At 34.9% G+C, this 11,476-nt stretch overlaps 2 protein-coding genes across 2 annotated transcripts; both read left to right on the top strand.

Annotated features, from left to right (window-relative positions):
• Window positions 1–197: 197 nt before the first annotated feature.
• On the top strand, window positions 198–5,406 carry LOC117216243 (transcription elongation factor SPT5). The gene is made up of 7 exons (XM_033462834.1): window positions 198–532; window positions 1,262–1,344; window positions 1,419–1,674; window positions 1,771–3,791; window positions 3,877–4,275; window positions 4,375–4,550; window positions 4,946–5,406. The coding sequence occupies exons 1-7, from the start codon at window positions 309–311 to the stop codon at window positions 5,186–5,188; spliced, it is 3,402 nt and encodes a 1,133-aa protein (XP_033318725.1). The 5' UTR covers window positions 198–308; the 3' UTR covers window positions 5,189–5,406.
• A 78-nt stretch (window positions 5,407–5,484) lies between these two features.
• On the top strand, window positions 5,485–10,939 carry LOC117216739. Its single transcript, XM_033463702.1, has 12 exons — window positions 5,485–5,929; window positions 6,083–6,227; window positions 7,192–7,576; window positions 8,160–8,252; window positions 8,379–8,460; window positions 8,530–8,701; window positions 9,198–9,279; window positions 9,360–9,473; window positions 9,563–9,722; window positions 10,106–10,330; window positions 10,569–10,638; window positions 10,717–10,939. The coding sequence occupies exons 1-12, from the start codon at window positions 5,865–5,867 to the stop codon at window positions 10,783–10,785; spliced, it is 1,662 nt and encodes a 553-aa protein (XP_033319593.1). The 5' UTR covers window positions 5,485–5,864; the 3' UTR covers window positions 10,786–10,939.
• Window positions 10,940–11,476: the final 537 nt, after the last annotated feature.

The raw sequence follows: 11,476 nt of genomic DNA, 5'->3' as shown, positions 1-11,476 counted from the left end.
ACTTGATATAATAAAATAAAATAAAATAAAATATAACAAAATAAAATAAAATAAAATAATTTTGATATGTATAAAAATAATTGTAGCTGCAAATAATAAGTATATATGCCACGCATGCGCAGAGAGATCCTGTTCCTCCCCTCCAGCGCAGTAAGATTGGGAGTGTCGTGGTTATAACCAGTTACACTACGTGCTCTGTATGGGTTATATCGTATAAGTGCTTTGTTGACCAGTGCCCTAACCAACTCGTCATTTCATAGTGTACTATTACTCGTATTTAAGTGAATTCGATATAATTTCCGTGTGGAATGTCGGATTCAGAGGCGAGCAATCTATCAGATAATGAAAGCGATCGAGGAGTTGGCGGCAGCGAAAGTGATCAAGAAGAGAACCATTCAGTGAAATCCGCAGCTGGCAGCGATGGTGGAAACGCTGGTGAAAGATCACGTAGCGTCTCTCGCAGTAGAAGTCCGTCCAGGTCACGATCGAGGAGTCCACGCAGGTGGCGATCACGGTCTCGATCAGCCAGCGGGTAAGATTAATACTTATTTTATGTATATTTTATGAGAAAACTCCATTTTGAAGCACACCGAGTTCGTGACCTATTTGTACGTCATATGATAGTTTTCAACAAGTAGAGTTCAAAAATATCAATTTAAAGCACACAGATCATTATTTAATAAACTAAACTGTACTGTAAAATTTGTACATAATTTACAATTTACCTAAGTGCCATTTTGAGATTTCGGATAATTAACGACCATATTTATGATCATGGCTGATACAGTGAGTTGTATCAGTGACTCTATGTATATAAATCCACGTGATTGTTATTTCACCGTGCTAACTAAGAAGCCAAACTAATTCACTTATTTACAAATTTAATCTTATGTTAGTTGATTTACTGTTTTGTGCAAATAAACAATTGAAATTGTATTGTTACGGCTATTCGACCTATTTGTTTCTATTATATGTATATAGTACAAAAACTACGTGCTCTTTAAAATGAAGTTCTGTTCATAAATAATTTATATAAACATAAACCATATTTTTTGAAGGAATAAAATATTGAAACAACTGTTATATATTTTTTAATGCTTTTGTAATTACACATCGAGTTTATATTTCTATATGGAATACTTGTATGTCATTCCTAGTTGTATATGTTGGATAAAAATTCAGAAATAGATTTTGTAGTATATCATGTTGCTTATTAAAAATGGAATTGATCATGATTTAAAAAGATTTATTGAATCTTCAGTTCAGAGGATGGTAGAGGAGAAGAAGCAGAGGAAGCAAGATCTGGTGATGAAGAGATGGTGGAGCCTGAGGAAGAACCTGAAGGTAAATGACAAATAATATAAATACATATATAAATTTCTTTTATCATATTAATATTTATTTTAATTCTTGTTTAGGCGAAGATTTGGAAGGAAGTAGCGAATATGACGAGGAAGAAGAAGAGGAGGACGATGATAGACCTCGTAGGAAAAGGAGAAAAGACAAATATCGTGATTTTATCATAGACGAAGCTGAAGTAGATGATGAAGTTGAAGATGATGATGAATGGGAAGAAGGTGCCCAAGAAATTGGTATCGTTGGAAATGAAGTGGACGAGTTGGGTCCTACTGCCAGAGAAATTGAAGGCAGGCGTAGAGGAACTAATCTTTGGGAGTAAGTACCTTAAATCTATTCAAATTTTTAAGATTCTTAAGATAATTCTTAATTAAGATTTTTTGTCCTTAAACTAATTTTTACAAATTTTTACAGTTCTCAAAAGGAAGATGAAATAGAAGAATATCTTAGAAAAAAGTATGCAGATGAATCTATTGCTACTCGGCATTTTGGTGATGGCGGTGAAGAAATGAGTGATGAAATCACACAACAAACTTTACTGCCAGGTGTGAAAGATCCAAATCTGTGGATGGTAAAGTGCCGTATTGGAGAAGAAAAAGCAACAGTACTATTGTTAATGCGAAAATTTATAACATACCAATATTCAAATGAACCTCTTCAAATAAAATCTATTGTTGCACCTGAAGGAGTAAAGGGTTATATTTACATAGAAGCGTACAAACAACCACACGTGAAGGCAGCCATCGAAAACGTAGGAAATCTAAGAATGGGTATTTGGAAACAACAGATGGTACCGATCAAAGAGATGACTGATGTGTTACGTGTAGTTAAAGAACAGACAGGCTTAAAAGCGAAACAATGGGTTAGACTAAAAAGAGGCATTTATAAAGATGACATAGCTCAAGTTGACTATGTTGACTTGGCACAGAATCAGGTTCATTTGAAATTGTTGCCCAGAATTGATTATACTAGACCACGTGGAGCTTTGAGAACAGCACAAAGCGAATCTGAAGCCTTAAAACGCAAGAGAAAAAGAAGACCAGCAGCCAAACCGTTTGACCCCGAAGCAATTCGTGCTATTGGAGGAGAAGTTACTAGCGATGGTGACTTCTTGATTTTCGAAGGAAATAGATATAGTAGAAAAGGATTTTTGTATAAAAATTTTACCACAAGTGCGATTATCGCAGAAGGTGTGAAACCAACATTATCTGAACTAGAAAGGTTCGAGGAGGCTCCCGAGGGTGTCGAATTAGATTTAAGCGGAACTCCAGCAACTGGTGCGGGTAATAAAGAAGATGCGACGGTGACCCATTCTTTCAGTACAGGGGACAATGTCGAAGTATGCGAGGGAGAATTGATTAACTTGCAAGGAAAAATTGTCTCTATAGATGGAAACATGATTATGGTTATGCCAAAACATGAGGAGCTTAGAGAAGCCTTAGAATTTCAAGCGTCTGAATTACGAAAATATTTCACTATGGGCGACCACGTTAAGGTTGTTGCAGGAAGATATGAGGGTGATACCGGTTTAATAGTCCGAGTCGAACAAAATAGAGTAGTTTTGTTTTCTGATCTTTCAATGCATGAATTAGAAGTGCTTCCAAGAGATCTACAACTTTGTTCGGATATGGCAACTGGAGTAGACAGTTTAGGTCAATTTCAATGGGGTGATTTAGTACAGCTAGACGCACAAACCGTGGGTGTAATTGTTCGATTGGAACGTGAAAATTTTCACGTACTCTCAATGCATGGCAAGGTTATAGAAGCTAGACCTCAGGGACTCACAAAGAGACGTGAGAATAGAAATGCGGTGGCGTTAGACTCACAACAGAACACTATACAAAGGAAAGACATTGTCAAAGTGGTAGATGGTCCACACGCTGGAAGGGGCGGCGAAATAAAACATTTGTACAGAAGCTTTGCATTTTTGCATTCGCGAATGTTTGTTGACAACGGTGGAATCTTCGTTTGCAAAACGAGACATTTGCAACTTTCTGGTGGAAATAAGTCCAATATATCGTCTATTTCACCTGTGGCAGGATTTATGTCGCCAAGAATAGCTTCGCCAATGCATCCTAGTGGAGGTGGCTTCGGAAGAGGTGGCGGAGGTGGAAGAGGCAGAGGTCGTGGTGGTGGAGCCAGACGTGACAGAGAATTGATAGGAACCACTATCAAAATAACTGGTGGGCCGTATAAGGGAAATGTTGGAATAGTAAAAGACGCTACAGAGACAACTGCTCGTGTAGAATTACACTCCACCTGTCAGACCATCTCCGTGGACAGATCTCACATTGCGAACGTTGCTGTACTCACAAAGGATGGTGGTTTCAGCAGCTACAACAGGACACCAGCATATGGTGGTGGACAGACACCCATGTATGCTAGAGATGGATCGAAAACACCCATGCATGGCTCTCAAACACCAATGTACGAAAGTAAGTATTTGAAACAGATGTACAAGCATACAAGCAAGTATATGATTAAATTCAATGAACTAATCTTAATATTCTAAATTCGCAGATGGTTCTCGTACACCTCATTATGGCTCGATGACACCATCCCACGATGGTTCACGCACACCGGGACAATCTGGTGCTTGGGATCCAGCTGTTACAAATACTCCTGCCAGAACGAACGACTTCGATGGATATAGTATGGAAGAAGGCGGATCTCCAGGTTATGCGCCAGGTTATCCTTCAACTGGACCTTTCACGCCACAAACGCCTGGCACGATGTACGGTTCAGAGCAGAGCTTCAGTTCATATCAACCGAGTCCTAGCCCGGCAGGAAGTGCCAGTGCAAGTCCAAGTCCTACAGGATACGTTGCAACTCCCTCGCCAAGTGGTACTGGATATACTACTAGTCCGCATGGAGCCTTTGCCACACCTTCACCCATGGGTTACAGTCCTATGACTCCAGGTAAATGCCTTTCTTTATTTTGGCGCTTTAGAAATGAAGATTAGAATGTTCGTTAAAACTATTCTTGCTCGTTCGTTAATACTACTCTTTCTTTTCCAGGAGTTGCAGGTAGCCCATACAATCCACAGACACCAGGCGCTGGTCTAGATACAAATGTCGGTTCTGGAATCATTGGAGGAGCCGAATGGCACACAACAGATATTGAGGTTCGAATTCGTGACTCTCATCAAGATCCTGCGTTAGCTGGACAGCAAGGTGTTATTCGGGGAATATCCGTAAGTATTCTACCTCTTGATTAATAAAACTAGTTTTATGTAATTTATAATTAGACTGCGGATGTTTATGCAAATACATGTCTATGTAAATGCAATCAAGGAGACAGAATCTAATCAGAGATTTATTTCATCCACTAAATATTTGTTATAAGGAGTACTATACTGTGAATATTTTGTATACAATGTTTTGTATACTGTATGTATTATATGTATTTTTGCGTTTTCAAATTTTCCATAAATGTATAAACATCTAGTTATAATGTACACTAATTTCGCTATACTTTTTTCTATATTTCTTTCGATTTTCATTTATTTTTTTTTAATATATATACTATTTTTATTTTATTACCTTTTTATTTCAAATCTGTTTACTACTTACGTATATGTATGAACAGGGTGGCATGTGTTCAATCTTCCTACCTGTAGAAGACAGAGTAGTGAATTTGATTTGCGAGGAGTTAGAACCGGTAGTTCCATCGCGAGGTGACCGAGTCAAAGTGATTATCGGAGAAGACAGAGAAGCAGTAGGCACTCTGCTATCCATAGATAACCAAGAAGGTGTAGTGAAATTGAACAAGGACGAAGTGAAAATGTTGCACTTGCGGTTTTTGTGCAAGATGAAGGCATCGAATACATAATTTTTCATTCCAAGATAATTTCCTAAATAGATGGGAAGGAGGAATCCACAAAGACAATTTTTACAAGGGGAGCAACTTCGAAAGATTTATAATGAAAATCTTGCAAGTAACATTGATGACTTTACGTTGTATTTCTTGTTATGTTCAAAAGTAGCATCTAAATTATGTAATTATTAAGTGTATATATAAATAAATAAATAAATAAATATATATATATTATATATATTTTATATATATATTATATATAATATATATATATAAAAAATATATATATATATTGTAAAGAGTTTTTAATCTTTCCCTAATATTTTAACTTTTTCCAAGATGTTATAAAAACCGGAAAGAGTTATATGGATATGTATACTTACAATTAGTTGTGTATAAAACAGTTCATCAATTTTTATACAATGTAAAGATGAATTGTAATATAAACACGCCTAAGTACGAAAAGAAAACGGAGTTCTCAATCTTCATTTGATCAAAGACAAAATCGAAGCTATTATACCTATCAAACGTTTGTACTCTTAAAATTATTCACAATTTACAACTCATTAATCTGAAGACAGTCACATAACAAACGAGAGGAAGCCGTGACGAAATGATTAGGGAATACTTAAGGGATCGGCATAAATTTTCCAAGGGAAAATCGTACTAATCGGGATTTACCGATTGGATTATGAAATCATGCTTTTTATGGTTCTTTCCGGTATTTATTGCAACTATTCTCGTTAATATAGGAAGGTATATAAACATAAACACCAACATCATACTTGTTTTATTTAAAGTTCAATTGTACAATTAGAAGAATGTTATTATTAATTAATTATATGAAACTGAGACTATAACATTTCATTTAAAAATATATGCTTCATCACGTTACTGTTGCGAATGTAGGGTGATGGGTGTTAATACTTTCAAACATGAACAAAACATTGGCACGGTGTTATTTGAGAAAAGTGATACAGCTAAACATTGTTGGACCACGGAGGAATTTATTATCTTAAATAGTCGACGAATGTTTCAAGATCTCTTACCAAAGGTACGGCTCTCCTTAACCTAGTTCTGCTAGTTACGAATCACTAAAATTGTATTCTTCTATCCTATATAGTTTATTTTAACATAAAATATTCTAAGTATCATTATTGCTTCTTTTGCATATTTTTTATCTTCTTTATAATATGTTGTGTGTTTGTGATCTTTTCATTTTTGGCGTATCAATAAATTTTTAATAAAGAAAATAATGATACTTCAATCAAATACGTATATTTTATAACATATGTATAATTCATATTATTATTCAATAAATCTCTAAAATGTATTTTTTCATATGCAACTAATAATAAATTACCTACTTTTTTTAAACAAAATTTATTCACTATCACCTGTACATATATGTTAAACATAATAAAAATGCTCAAATTAATAATGAATTACTAACGGACAATTCTGTATTTAAACAAGAAGATATGAAGCGGTGTTATCTTAAATAATGATACAAATTTATTCGTGACCAACGGATAATTTTTCTCTGAACAGAATCATTCAAAAATAAATCTCGGAACTTCGTTATTCTTGAAAGGTTGCCCAACTTGTTGGGTATAATATCGGGTTATACTCATGGTACAGATTATAATTCCAACCTAAGTAAGACAAATCGCATCGAAATTTAAGTTTAAAAATATTGTAATAATGTTTAATTTTAGCAATAGCTTAAGCTTCAATGTTTCAATGAAGACTACCAAATATAAATTATGTTTCAATAATTCGCTCTTAATATGGTCTTATAGCGATAAATAGTTGAGGACTGTTAAAATATCCACAAAAATATCGCAAAATGATAAAGTGTTAACACCGCAAATAGCTTCAATGTATCATCTTTCCATCAAACGTATCATCCTATCCACTTTAAAAAAAAGCTTGAAATCGTTCCATCATCGATTCCTCTTCAAAAAAATATCCATGTGTCTATACCGTGCCCATCTATGGTTACTCTGATTCTCCAGGTGAAAGTTCTAAATTATGAGAACGATCGGTACATCGCGCTGCTGATGGATTACTTTCACATTTGTCTGGAAAACGTGCGTAAGCTGTCGATAGGAAAAACGAAGCACCTGATGCTGAAAGCCCTGGCGGACACGATGGGCGGTTACTTGCAGGTTTACATTTTGCCCCTCACCAAACACTCCTATTACGCGGGCAACGTAAAGTACCGAAATGCTAGAAAACTATTCGAACTGTACGAACAGCTGAAGGTTTTTTTACGAAGCAACGGAGCTGGTTGGCTAAATCCTTCGAAGAAGATAAAACAGACGAAGATTCAAGCGATAGTGATTACGTCGCCGAAATCGTCGTCGGTTGCGTGCGATGGGGTTATTACTTACTCTGCATGTAAGAATACGTTTATTAACTTTCGTAAAGTATTCATGGGCATTTTAAGCAATTCGATAGCGATTGTTTCAATCGAAAGTTTGGAGAAAATAGCCTTTTTTGTAGATTGGAATGGAATAGATTGCTAGGATACTGTAATGGGTTTATTTGGTACTAATTTGGAGGGAAGTTTCATGGATACAAGTGTTGAAATGGTTATGAGAGATAGCAGTGCTATGTACCAACACAGAAAAATAACAATTTTACATTAATCGTGTGTGTATAAGTTTAAAAAGTTTGGAGGAACATAATTATAGGCATTATTCCGTTATTGTTTATTTTGTATATTGATTGAAATTAAATTTTGGATTTATGAATCGGAATGTGAATATAACGTAATTAACAAAATTTATGGGCTTGTGTCGAAATATGTAGATAATGATATGTATGATAACAGTAACTGTAATGATATGTACTGTAGATAGTGTAATGATAATGATAATAATAACATTATTCTTAGCTATTATGTAGCTAAAGTTCAAACAATTTTTAAGCTAGTTTCTATGCAATGATCAGTTTGATATAACTGTTATTTATTTATTAGCTTCGATCGCTAACAGGCGAGAGACGAAACGTTTCACGTTCAAGCAGAAAAAGAGGCATGTTCCGAAGCACAAAATTAAAAGTACAAATCCGAGTGAGTTCATCAGAATTAATACAAAAACTAAATACTTGCTAAGTATAATGTATCCCTAATTTTAATAAACAATCCAATACTAAAAAGATGATATTTGTTTAAACATAATATTATCATTATTTGAAGGGCACAAAGATGAATCTGATCGAGACAACGAATCGATTATCATCCCTCTTCCTTTCCTGGACGACGATACACAGCCAAATAGGTATTGACAACTTGAACCATTTCCTTCCATTGCCAATATTAACGATATTAAAATAGAATTTTTCTTCAGTATCGCGTTACCTTTTAAGAAGAACACCTTGCAGTCTTTATACAGTGAACGATCGACTTTTGCATTGGTCAAATACTACATAGCTAGCGTGAAGTGCATCGTCTCGAAATCGAGAGAAAAAACTGAGCTGGAGGCCTTTAATCGGGAGTTTTACGATTGGCTGCAGCAATCCGTACGTTGTGAGTCGCTGTGATCGAAAGTGGCAATCTTCCTTACATATCATAAATACTTAAGGGAATTGTTCAATTACAATCAAGAAACCTTTTCCTCGCAAAACATTTTATAACCATCATTAAACAATGGTATAAATGGTTAAACGATATTTTTTAACATATTTCATGCAATATCATATTGTTTAAGGTTTCTCAGATTGCATGTTATTTTGTGCAATTCAGTTTGAGTAATGCTGTTCTAAAATCGATTGTTTTGAACAATGTTTATCCGAAATTCTCTAATTCAATACAGCACTGAGCTGCATTGCATACAGAATGTCTACATATAATTAGGTTTCGTTTCTTTAATTATGCCTATTAAAATGTAAATTTTCATAAATATTTACAGCCTATCGATCAGTGTTTTAATAATTAAGGTTCTACCATAGCTTTATTTGATTCTACATTGCTCAAACTTGAGCAACAAGCATTAGACGACTCTCATCGCCTTTCCAGGTGCAACGACACCTTGATGATGAGAAATGGTACCCGGCGTTCGGCGGTGTATTGAGGGTGATCGCCTCGTTGGAGGAAGCAGGTACGTCGCTCGATTCTTTTCCTTATTAGCAATTTTCCAGCGCTAGATGTTCCCTATAACCCATCGTTTTTCCATGTCAGGCGCGGGAACCGGTCCTACTAAGGGAGCAAAAAGTGGAACGTATGAGATTATGCCCAAAACAGGCATGCAACAAACTATTGAGCCCGAGGAAGCCGTGCCACCTCTGTACAAAGGTGACGAGAGAAAGCAGCACTTCAATCACCGTCGAATTTTTTATTGGTTTCTGCTTTCTAACGTTGTCTCGTTCCTTCCTTCGTTCTAGAAGAGGAAACGGGAGTCCCACTAGGAACGGCCGAATTAATATCGATTGCAGTGGTGAGCGCGTTACTAGTGTGGTTGCTGGTGGGCTTGAGTTTGGTCTGCTACAGATTCCTTACGAAACACTCGGACGAGTGCGTCTCATATGAACCACAGGATCCTCCGTATGTTTTAGTAAATATTTTTTACGGGGAAAAATTTTTTTCGGCAAAAAATATACTGAATCATATTTTGCATACTTTACAAGGGAGGAATTTTATTAAAATACAATGTTATAATATACGAAGAGACATGATAAATGATATTCCTCGCTGTTTACAGAAGAACAATTTTAAAATTCAATATGCTCTCAAACAATTTCACACCAAAATATTTTATAGTGATTTGAGATTAAAAGAAAATCAAAGCGATAAGAAACAAATACAATGATTTTTTGATGAATTTTTCCATAGATTTTAACATTCTATTAAAATTTGATTTTTCTAATTTAGTGATATTACACATACAACGGCTTTTTAAAAGAAAATTTTCTATTTTTCTAATTTAGAGTTGCTGTTTTGTACGAAAATAAAGAATACTGCCAACCTGATACGTGTCCAACACAATCACCTCGTAAGAGTTTGCTGGAGAGAATTAAGGATTATTGGAAGAACAGGTTTGGTAAATGTCATGGAGGTTGTCAAGATCGTATGGACGAGGAACGTTGTTTAGCCGCAATTAGTTATACTAGCAAAGACACGATCGACGTTAGTCATAGTAGCAGAAGTTATCAGTAAGTATTTATTTAATATTTATTGATTATCACTTTAGAAAATCAATTTCCTACGATTAATTTATTATTTTCAAAGATTTATGTGTTATAATAAGTAAATTTAAAGTAATGATTGGATAATTATTTCGTAGATCATTTGATTTTTTTCTGCTTGTTATAAATATTGATGGCAAATCTAAAACAGGTTCTAAAAAGTTATTTAAGCCTTAAGCAATTATATCTTTTATTATTTTTCCAGGAAAAGGAAAATAAATAAATCGGTTTCAGCGATGTTATCGTGTCATCGAAAGGAGCATGTTCCCATCAGAGTACGTAATTTCAATTATTAAAATTGTTATTAATTACGTGGATGAGATATAACTGTAAATTCAATTGAATTTTTGTAGAAAGTTTGTTATAGTTCAGATGGCTCGTTAACCACGAATACGGAGAGTCCGGAGAGCAAACCCAGATAATAAAAGGTTATAAGTTTTCATTTATCTTTTAATACATCCCTTTTTAGTATGTACGACGTAATAAATACAATCAATTACAAATAAAATCACCTTTCTAATTATTGCTATCTAAGTATAATAATTTTTAAGTACGTTATATAATAACTAGGTATTTTTATCCCTTTGATAATAAAATTGTAATGTTATGATAGTGTGACCGATTTAGAAAATAATTATTTTTTTATCGTTACAAGACTTTATATTTCTAATATAAAATAATATAAGTAAAAAATACGTAATGTAATGTAAGAATACGTCCATTTAAACAAAAAATTAAGATATTTTTAATGACTTTCTCCATAAAATTTCAAAAAATCTCTAACTTTTGTTCCCTACATACGATTTATCATGTTTTTTTTCGTGACCTTTATACATTTACTGCCCCAATAAATGATTAACCACACGTTAAAAGAATTTTTTCATCTCGAATCCCCGTCAAGAATGACAAGGTGGCCAGTCCGTTATCGTAGGGGACGCAAGAGGGCAGTTTTAATTTTATTACAATCGCGTTCTGCAGAGGCGGCTAGCAGTCGATTGCACTTTGTTATGCCGGCCGCGTACGTGCGGATTGCATTCAATGAATGCACGTTCCCGAAGCGTGCAGCCGAAGAGCCACGCGCTGCAACTTGTTGCAACAGGGCCGCGGAGTCGA

This window comes from Bombus bifarius, unplaced genomic scaffold (assembly GCF_011952205.1).
Source record: "Bombus bifarius isolate JDL3187 unplaced genomic scaffold, Bbif_JDL3187 scf7180000007973, whole genome shotgun sequence".
Taxonomy (NCBI): domain Eukaryota; kingdom Metazoa; phylum Arthropoda; class Insecta; order Hymenoptera; family Apidae; genus Bombus; species Bombus bifarius.
Note: the sequence above shows the minus strand (reverse complement) of the source record. Positions and strands in the feature narration are given on the sequence as shown.